At 46.4% G+C, this 11,320-nt stretch overlaps 1 protein-coding gene across 2 annotated transcripts in view; it reads right to left on the reverse strand.

The window, feature by feature from the left end:
* LOC137323908 (hyccin 2-like) overlaps positions 1-7,407 on the reverse strand; it is a 49,066-nt gene extending 41,659 nt beyond the window's left edge. For both annotated transcript variants that reach the window (XM_067987987.1, XM_067987986.1), the window contains exons 1-3: positions 7,334-7,407; positions 6,598-6,699; positions 4,308-4,487 (exon numbers count right to left, since the gene is read on the reverse strand). In XM_067987987.1, the coding sequence (XP_067844088.1) occupies positions 4,308-4,487; positions 6,598-6,699; positions 7,334-7,384 (333 nt within the window). In that variant the 5' untranslated portion in view covers positions 7,385-7,407. The remainder of the gene's footprint in view (positions 1-4,307; positions 4,488-6,597; positions 6,700-7,333) is intronic.
* Positions 7,408-11,320: the final 3,913 nt, after the last annotated feature.

The raw sequence follows: 11,320 nt of genomic DNA on the forward strand, positions 1-11,320 counted from the left end.
ACTGTATTGTATACTGACTGTATATCCTGTCTGTATTGGATCTCCAGAGCACTGTACTGTACACAGACAGTATATCCTGTCTGTATTGGATCTCCAGAGCACTGTACTGTACACAGACAGTATATCCTGTCTGTATTGGATCTCCAGAGCACTGTATTGTACACTGACTGTATTGGATCGCCAGAGCACTGTATTGTACACTGACTGTATTGGATCGCCAGAGCACTGTACTGTACACAGACAGTATATCCTGTCTGTATTGGATCTCCAGAGCACTGTACTGTACACCGACAGTATATCCTGTCTGTATTGGATGTCCAGAGCACTGTACTGTACACCGACAGTATATCCTGTCTGTATTGGATCTCCAGAGCACTGTACTGTACACTGACTGTATTGGATCGCCAGAGCACTGTACTGTACACAGACAGTATATCCTGTCTGTATTGGATCTCCAGAGCACTGTACTGTACACCGACAGTATATCCTGTCTGTATTGGATGTCCAGAGCACTGTACTGTACACCGACAGTATATCCTGTCTGTATTGGATGTCCAGAGCACTGTACTGTACACAGACAGTATATCCTGTCTGTATTGGATCTCCAGAGCACTGTACTGTACACCGACAGTATATCCTGTCTATATTGGATCTCCAGAGCACTGTACTGTACACCAACAGTATATCCTGTCTGTACTGGATCTCCAGAGCACTGTACTGTACACAGACAGTATATCCTGTTTGTATTGATCTCCAGAGCACGGTACTGTACACTGACTGTATATCCTGTCTGTATTGATCTCCAGAGCACTGTACACTGACTGTATATCCTGTTTGTATTGGATCTCCAGAGCACTGTACACTGACTGTATATCCTGTCTGTATTGGATCTCCAGAGCACTGTACTGTACACCGACAGTATATCCTGTCTGTATTGGATCTCCAGAGCACTGTACTGTACACAGACAGTATATCCTGTCTGTATTGGATCTCCAGAGCACTGTACTGTACACCAACAGTATATCCTGTCTGTATTGGATCTCGAGCACTGTACTGTACACAGACAGTATATCCTGTCTGTATTGGATCTCCAGAGCACTGTACTGTACACCGACAGTATATCCTGTCTATATTGGATCTCCAGAGCACTGTACTGTACACAGACAGTATATCCTGTCTGTATTGGATCTCCAGAGCACTGTACTGTACACCGACAGTATATCCTGTCTGTATTGGATCTCGAGCACTGTACTGTACACAGACAGTATATCCTGTCTGTATTGGATCTCCAGAGCACTGTACTGTACACCGACAGTATATCCTGTCTGTATTGGATCTCCAGAGCACTGTACTGTACACCGACAGTATATCCTGTCTATATTGGATCTCCAGAGCACTGTACTGTACACCGACAGTATATCCTGTCTGTATTGATCTCCAGAGCACTGTACTGTACACTGACTGTATATCCTGTCTGTATTGATCTCCAGAGCACTGTACTGTACACTGACTGTATATCCTGTTTGTATTGATCTCCAGAGCACTGTACTGTACACTGACTGTATATCCTGTCTGTATTGATCTCCAGAGCACTGTACTGTACACTGACTGTATATCCTGTCTATATTGGATCTCCAGAGCACTGTACTGTACACCGACAGTATATCCTGTCTGTATTGGATCTCCAGAGCACTGTACTGTACACTGACTGTATATCCTGTCTATATTGGATCTCCAGAGCACTGTACTGTACACTGACTGTATATCCTGTCTGTATTGATCTCCAGAGCACTGTACTGTACACTGACTGTATATCCTGTCTATATTGGATCTCCAGAGCACTGTACTGTACACCGACAGTATATCCTGTCTGTATTGATCTCCAGAGCACTGTACTGTACACTGACTGTATATCCTGTCTGTATTGATCTCCAGAGCACTCCGACGCTCAGAACATGAAGGTGCGGGGGCTGCGTTTCCTTTGGCAAGTTGACAACATCTGGCTGTGAACAGACCCTGTGAACGATAGAGATGAATTGGAGGGAGGGAATTAATAAAGCCCCGCTGCAGGAGCAGGGGAACCATACCTCCATAAACATCCTTTACCAACCAGACTCGGCCAAGGTCTCCCGCAGTAGAGATCCCTCGCCCGAGACCGGAGCTTGTGGCTGCTGAGCCTCTCCCCACCCACATGGTGTTCAGGAAGTAGGAGCCGAATCGGGTCAATGCTCCGGTCACTGGATAATGTGCACCTTCCGTGGCATTGCTCTCACTGAGTCACAGGTTCTAATAAAAGGAAATGGCGACCGACCCCACAAAAAACCCCAAACGGGGCGACCGACCCCATAAAAAATCCCAAACAGCACCAAATTACAACCAGGCCTCACCACAACTGCGCCTCATTACGGCTGAGGCACCTAATTTCGGCCAGGGCCCTGAGGAGGCAGCAGCTGTTCATTCAGTGCTTGTGCCGGGGAGGTGACATTATATTAATATTTAATGATGGTATTTATTATTCAGGTGCCAACAGTTGGGTATGTGTTCTGTTATGAATGCTCAGATACCACATTATATACTGTACAATATGTATATTTTGGAGGATGATTTATATGGCGAGATGTAATATTTTGAGTCGCATTTATAGGGATTGTGTTGATCTGTATTTCTGTTGAGTATTAAGCATGTATGTTAAAAGGTGATTCATCCTGTGCATGTGTTCAAGACCCACAGTTACCAGGCCTGGTTAAACCTACACTGTCTCACCCAGCTGGGAAGCTTCTGTCCCTCAACAGACGACTCCTTATGCAGCTCTGTTTTCCCGCAGGGCTTCAGGCTGTAACTTTCAGTGTAGTTGGGAGTGGGGCCAGGCTGTGTGGGAATATATTTTAAAGTTATTTTTAATTCTTAATCAGGGGCTGGGCCAGAGTGAACATGTTTAGATAGGGTTTCCACCATTATAAACACACACCTCCCCCAGGGGAGGGTAAGGCAAACACACCCCAAGAGAGCGAGCGAGAGCGAGAGACACAAACTCTCCCTCACCTCCACCACCCCCCACCCTGGAGTTTGGATTCCACCAGGACCAAACATGGACAAAAGAGCTGAATTCCAGAGGTGAGGAGAGAGTGACTGCCCTTGATATCAAGGCAGCATTTGACCAAGTGTGGCACCAAGGAGCCCTAGTAAAATTGAAGTCAATGGGAATCAGGGGGAAAACTCTCCAATCATCTCAGCCCCAGGGCATTGCTGCAGGAGTTCCTCAGGGCAGTGTCCTCGGCCCAACCATCTTCAGCTGCTTCATCAATGACCTTCCCTCCATCATAAGGTCAGAAATGGGGATGTTCGCTGATGATTGCAGTGTTCAGTTCCATTCGCAACCCCTCAGATAATGAAGCAGTCAGTGCCCACATGCAGTAAGACCTGGACAACATCCAGGCTTGGGCTGATAAGTGGCGAGTAACATTGGCGCCAGACAAGTGCCAGGCAATGACCATCTCCAACAAGAAAAAGTCTAACCACCTCCCCGTGACATTCAACTGCATTACCATTGCCGAATCCCCCACCATCAACATCCTGAGGGTCACCGCTGACCAGAAACTTAACTGGACCAGCCACAAATACTGTGGCTACACGAGCAGGTCAGAGGCTGGCTATTCTGTGGCAAGTGACTCACCTCCTGACTCCCCAAAGCCTTTCCACCATCTACAAGGCACAAGTCAGGAGTGTGATGGAATACTCTCCACTTGCTTGGATGAGTGCAGCTCCAACAACACTCAAGAAGCGCGACACCATCCAGGACAAAGCAGCCTGCTTGATTGGCACCCCATCCACCACCTTAAACATTCACTCCCTTCACCACCATCACACCGTGGCTGCAGTGTGTACCCTCTACAGGATGCACTGCAACAACTCCCCAAGGCTTCTTCAACAGCACAACCCAAACCCACGACCTCTACCACCTGGAAGGACAAGGGCAGCAGGCACATGGGAACAACACCACCTGCACGTTCCCCTCCAAGTCACACACCATCCCGACTTGGAAATATATCGCCGTTCCTTCATCGTCGCTGGGTCAAAATCCTGGAACTCCCTACCTAACAGCACTGTGGGAGAACCTTCACCACACGGACTGCAGCGGTTCAAGAAGGCGGCTCACCACCACCTTCTCAAGGGCAATTAGGGATGGGCAATAAATGCCAGCCTCGCCAGTGACGCCCACATCCCGTGAATGAATTAAAAAAAACACACCCAGGGACACGCGCGCACTCAAGCACCCACCTACCCGGGGACACACACACTGAGCTTACCAGATTGTAGATACCCAGTAGCAGGGCTTCAATGCAGCCATTGCTCTGTCTTTCTCTGCTTGATGTGATGCACAGATATCCCCAGATCAACTCGGGCAAAAATTGCAGCGTAAACCTCTTCAACCTCACCTCAGAGCTCCGATACAACTCGAACAGCTGGTGACAGACGGGCTCCAGTAACTGCAAACAGAGCAATGAACATAGGTAGGAACAGAAACAAGAAAACAATGACAGCCTCACGGGCAGCAATACACAAAATATATGAAAATGCTCACAGCCTTGTCTTTATGCCAGTGCGGGGCAGCCCAATACTGTACACTGAAGGACTCCCCTGCTCCTCGGCACATTATGTAATGGCGTAATGGTATTAGTAACATCACCTGTGACATAAACTAAAACATCCCAACCTTTCCATGCAGACCACCCTCTGCAATCTTGAACTTAATGAGTTTCATTATACCAGTCATGCTTGGCTATGTTCCACGCTCAGGCTAACCCGACGTGTTGGAATCAGGAATTAAAGCTCGCCTTCTCACCACTGTCATACAATTACAGAAAGGTTACAGCACAGAAGGAAGCCATTCGGCCCATCGAGTCCGCACGGCTCTACGCAAAAGCAATCCAGCCAGTCCTACTCCCTCGTCCCATCCCCGTAGCCCTACAAATTCTCCCCTCTCAAATGCCCATCCAGTTCCCTTTCGAAGGCCACGATCGAATCTGCCACCACCAACTCCCCTGGCAGTGCATTCCAGATCCCAACCAACCACTCACTGTGTAAAAAAGATTTTCCTCATGTCACCTTTGGTTCTTTAGCCAATCACCTTGAAACCATGTCCTCTGGTTCTTGATCCTTCTGCCTCTCTGTCTAGACCCTTCATGATTTTAAATACCTCTATCAAATCGCCTCTCAATCATCTCTGTTCCAAGGAGAACAACCCCAGCATCTCCAGTCTATCCACGTAACTAAAGTCCCTCATCCCTGGAATCATTCGAGTAAATCTCTTCTGTACCCTCTCTAAGGCCTTCACATCTTTCCTAAAGTGCAGTGCCCAGAACTGGACACAATACTCCAGCTGTGGCCAAACCAGTGCTTTATAAAGGTTCATTATGACTTCCTTACTTTTGTACTCAATGCCTCTATTTATAAAGCCTATGATCCCATATGTTTTTTTAACCGCTTTCTCAAACTGCCCTGCCACCTTCGACGATTTGTTTACATATAAACCCCAGATCACTCTGTTCCTGTACCCCTTTTAGAATTGTGCCCTTTAGTTTATATTGCCTCTCCTCATTCTTCCTATCTAAATGTATCACTTCACATTTTTCTGCATTAAATTTCATCTGCCACGTGTCCGCCCATGCCACCAGCCTGTCTATGTCCTCTTGAAGTCAATTGTAAACAATTTTACAACACCAAGTTATAGTCCAGCAATTTTATTTTAAATTCACAAGCTTTCGGAGATTTTCTCCTTCCTCAGGCAAATGTTTTTCTGAGGAAACATTTGCCTGAGGAAGGAGAAAATCTCCGAAAGCTTGTGAATTTAAAATAAAATTGCTGGACTATAACTTGGTGTTGTAAAATTGTTTACAATTGTCAACCCCAGTCCATCACCGGCATCTCCACCTCTTGAAGTCAATCACTATCCTCCTCACTGTTTACTACCCTTCCAAGTTTTGTCTCATCTGCAAATTTTGAAATTATGCCCTGTACACCAAGTCCAAGTCATTAATATATATTAAGAAAAGCAGTGGTCCCAGCACTGACCCCTGGGGAACACCACTGTACACCTCCCTCCAGTCCGAAAAACAACTGTTCACCACTACTCTCCGTTTCCTGTTACTTAGCCAATTCTGTATCCATGCTGCTACTGCCCCCTTTATTCCAAGGGCTTCAATCTGGATGACAAGCCTATAATACAGCACTTTATCAAACGCCTTTTGAAAGTCCATATACACCATATCAACTGCATTGCCCTCATCTAACCCCCATTACCTCATCATTAAATGAGCTCATTATTTAAATACTGGGCAGAAAACCTGAAAATCCTAAATGGCACTTAACGCAAGCAGGATACATTTATGAAGCTACGGCACACCCGTGGTCAGGGACACTGCGGCACAGCCACCAGTAGTCAGGCAACTGCTGCCATTACAGGCCCCACCTCCTGTACTCGTTAGAGACTGGACCCACCTCCTGTACCCTTAAAGAGGTCCCACCCCTTGTACCCATTATAGTGCTGGAGGCCCATTTCCCTGACCTGACTGGACACACTAGGTGCAGGTGCCATACCTCATTGTTGGGGTCCTGGATGACCTTGTACAGAGCTGGTACTAAAGTCGTCTTCTGGTGGAGGGTTGCTGCGTAACTGGATATCTGAGTTTCAGGTAAAGTCTGCAGAAGGCAGAGGGGAAAGGGAGAGATGAGAAAGTCTGTTTAAGTCTTAAGGATTAGGCATAGTGAAAATCATCACATCAGAGCTTAGCCTGCCTCAGCAGAGGACCAGAGTACGATTGTGTGGAGCTCAGCACTTCCAGAGTACAGAGTCTGAATTTAAAGCACTGTCATCGATATAAGTCTACAGTAAAATCAGGACTACACATAGTGTTAGTGTCTGGAGCTGATGTGGGGCTGGAATGGTATGAAAGGGAACAGTGCCAGCACCAAGCAATCCCAAGGAGCACCGAATAATGTGACACTGCCCTCATTCCAGGAACATGATCGCAAAAACCACGTAGCATCCAAATATAGCAGGTCAGCACATCGGGAGCAGAGCTGAGGGGACAGGGAGGTCAGAGGCATCGTCCAATGACCAGAGCAAGCAGATACCTCACTGATTTGGGGGGGGGGGGGGTAATCTCTGTCTGTGTTTCATGTGACACACAACCTCCAGTGTGCAGCAAAGGTGATTGGGAACAGTTTGCCCCGACCTGTACTGACTGACTGACTGGGAACAGCTTGCCCAGATAAGCATTTTCCAGGACACCGGGGAGAAGCGGCCTGGTTAAACTGTCCCAGGTGACTTTACCTTGAATTGAGAGAGCCAATCCTCCACAAGCCCTCCGTCTGAGCCCAGCATCTTCTCACTGCTCGCTCCCAGTTTCCTGAGGATGAAACGTAAACTTCAATCACACTATCTTCAGGAGCTCCACGAAACAGACATCTACAAAGACTCGGACAATAGAGAGCCGCATACCCATGTTTGCTGACGACACCAAGTTAGTTGGCACAGTGTAGATGGGAGCAAAGGGACATTGACAGATTAAGTGAGTGAGCAAAGCTGTGGCAGGTGGAGTTCAACATGGGAAAGTGGAGGGAGGTGTACACTTTGGATCTAAGAAAGATAGTTCAGAGCATTTTCTAAATGGTCAGAAGCTAGGAACTGTGGAGCAGAGAGATTTAGGGGCTCAAATGCAGAAATCACTAAAAGCTAGCGGACAGGTACAAAAAATAAGTAAAAAGACTAATGGAATGTTGGCCTTTATCTCAAGAGGGCTGGAAATTATGTTACAGTTAGATAAAGCTCTCGTTAGACCCCATTTAGACCAATGCACCTCAGGAAGGATATATTGGCCTTGGAGGGGTACAGCACAGATTCAGCAGAATGATACCAGGGCTAAAAGGGCTAAATTATGACGACAGGTTGCATAGACTAGGCTTGTAGTCCCTTGAATATAGAAGATGAAGGGGTGAACTAATTGAGGTGTTTAAGATGATTAAAGGATTCGATAGGAGGGAGAGAGAGAGAGAGAGAGAGAGAGAGAGAGAGAGAGAGAGAGAGAGAAAAACTATTTCCTCTGGTGGGTGAGTCCAGAACAAGGGGGCATAACCTTAAAATTACAGCTAGGCCGTTCAGGGGTGATGTCAGGAAACACTTGTTCACACAAAGGGTAGTGGAAATCTGGAACTGTTTCCCCCCTGCTCGGAACCAAGACAGGTAGATGGAGTTAAGATACAGCTCAGCAGTGATCTAATTGAATGTTGGGCTGAATGGCCTACTCCTGTTCCTATGTTCCTACAAGGTTTGCCAGCTAGAGTGCCTACAATCACAAGAGTAGGGAGAGGGTATCAAATCTACCCCAAGGTTCCCACTGCTGAAATCACCCAGGGCTTCTGCCAAATTAGCCACTTTGACGGTCCTTGCTTGCTATCTGGTCACCCACGCTGGCTGTATTTCGACTGATGTTTGCAACGTCCCAACAGTTCAATAATCTGCTGGCACTTACGGTCCGGGCTCGCACATGAAAAATGGCCGCTTGCGGGCAGCAATTTCGTTGTTTGAAGTACAAGAGGATAGTGGCGCCTGGGGAACCCGACCCCGGCGAGGGCCGGCGCCCGGGGAACCCGACCCCGGCGAGGGCCGGCGCCTTCGAAAAGGGGAGGGAGAAATAGGGAGAGAACCGGTGAAGGGGTGGGGAACTTGTGTGACTGTTCCAGAAAATTCATTCCACGTAGAAGAACAAACAATCCAACAATCAGATGCCCTTGGTAAATGAACTGGTACAGGATCATTCACTGTACAGCATGAGCTAACACCAGGGTTTGTACAAGCAGTCACAGTACAGCAAGCTCAACAAAGCAACTCATTGCCCTCATCTTTGACTGCACCAACTGTTCTCCACCTTTCCCCACACACCGTGTCCTCCACATCCCTTGACACGCCATATACATCCTGTACATGTGCAGCATGACAAAAATGGAAGCTATCATAATATACTGCCTATATCGTTCAATACTGTAATATACTGCATATTCTATTGTGCAATACTGTAATACTGCCTATATCGTAGAATACTAATATACTGCACATCATACAATATACTGCATATATCGTACAATACTGTAATATACGGCCTATATCATGCAATACTGTAATTTTCTTATTATATTGTACCATTCCTCAGGGCAGTGTCCTAGGCCCAACCATCTTCAGCTGCTTCATCAATGACCTTCCCTCCATCATAAGGTCAGAAATGGGGATGTTCGCTGATGATTGCACAGTGTTCAGTTCCATTCGCAACCCCTCAAATAATGAAGCAGTCCCTGCCCGCATGCAGCAAGACCTGGACAACATCCAGGCTTGGGCTCATAAGTGGCAAGTAACATTCGCGCCAGACAAGTGCCAGGCAATGACCATTTCCAACAAGAGAGAGTCTAACCACCTCCCCATGACATTCAACGGCCGTACCATCGCCGAATCCCTCACCATCAACATCCTGGGAGTCACCATTGACCAGAAACTTAACTGGACCAGCCACAAATACTGTGGTTACAAGAGCAGGTCAGAGGCTGGCTATTCTGCGGCGGGTGACTCACCTCCTGACTCCCCAAAGCCTTTCCACCATCTACAAGGCACAAGTCAGGAGTGTGATGGAATACTCTCCACTTGCCTGGATGAGTGCAGCTCCAACAACACTCAAGAAGCTCAACACCATCCAGGACAAAGCAGCCCGCTTGATTGGCACCCCATCCACCACCCGAAACATTCACTCCCCTTCACCACCAGCGCATTGTGGCTGCAGTGTGTACCATCCACAGGCTGCACTGCAGCAACTCGCCAAGGCTTCTTCAACAGCACCCCCCAAACCCGCGACCTCTACCACCTAGAAGGACAAGAGCAGCAGATACATGGGAACAACACCACCTGCACGTTCCCCTCCAAACCACACACCGACTTGAAAATATATCACTGTTCTTTCATGGTCACTGGGTCAAAATCCTGAAACTCCCTACCTAACAGCACTGTGGGAGAACCTTCACCACACAGATTACAGTGGTTCAAGGAGGCAGCTCACCACCTCCTTCTCAAGGACAATTAGGTTTGGGCAATAAATGCCAGCCTCGCCAGCGATGCCACATCCCATGAACAAATTTTTAAAAAACTAATGTACTGCATGTATCACACAGTACTGAAATGTACTGCATATATTGTGCAAATGTAATATACTACCTATTATATTGTACAATACTGTAATATACTGGATGTTATGTCAAACGATACTGTTACTATAATATACTGCATATTGTCGTACAATACTGCAATATACTGCATTTTATGTCATAGCACTGTAATCATGTCGTATAATACTGAAATAATGTACTATATATCAATACTGTAATATACTGATATAACAGTAATGCTATATTATAATACAATAGACACCATCAATACTGTATATTACATTGTAGAATACTATAATCTGCTGTAATACAGTAATATACTATATAATACTGTAATATACCATATTATATTCTGTAATGCAGTGTATAATACTGAAATATACTGCATATTCTATTGTATAATAATGTATTAATATATTGGCAGGTCACCATGCTGCTGCTTATAGCCAGTCTGGGCTTTGGTTGTGATGTTTAGTTGCTAACTGCCCTGTGCTCTAACTAGGCTAACCTGGTCATTACCATCAGAGAGCAGGGGTAAATTTCAGGCTGCAGATCAGTGACTGACTTTCTTTCTCTAAGATTCGTTTGGATATAAGAACAGGAGTAGGCCATTCAGCCCCTCGAGCCCACTCTGTCATTTCATAAGATCATGGCTGATCTGTGATCTAACTCCATATACCTGCCTTTGGCCCATATCCCTTAATACCTTTGGTTGCCAAAAAGCTATCTATCTCACATTTAAATTTAGCAATTGAGCTGGTATCAATTGCCGTTTGCGGAAGAGAGTTCCAAACTTCTACCACCCTTTGTGTGCAGGAATATTTTCTAATCTCGCTCCTGAAAGGTCTGGCTCTAATTTTTAGACTGTGCCCCCTACTCCGAGAATCCCCAACCAGCGGAAATAGTTTCTCTCTATCCACCCTATCTGTTCCCCTTAATATCTTATAAATTTCGATCAGATCACCCCTTAACCTTCGAAACTCTAGAGAATACAACCCCAATTTGTGTAATCGCTCCTCGTAACTTAACCCTTGAAGTCCGGGTATCATTCTAGTAAACCTACGCTGCACTCCCTCCAAGGCCAACATGTCCTTCCGAAGGTGCGGTGCCCAGA

The sequence above is a fragment of the Heptranchias perlo genome, chromosome 7 (genome assembly GCF_035084215.1).
Source record: "Heptranchias perlo isolate sHepPer1 chromosome 7, sHepPer1.hap1, whole genome shotgun sequence".
In the NCBI taxonomy this organism is placed as follows: Eukaryota; Metazoa; Chordata; class Chondrichthyes; order Hexanchiformes; family Hexanchidae; genus Heptranchias; species Heptranchias perlo.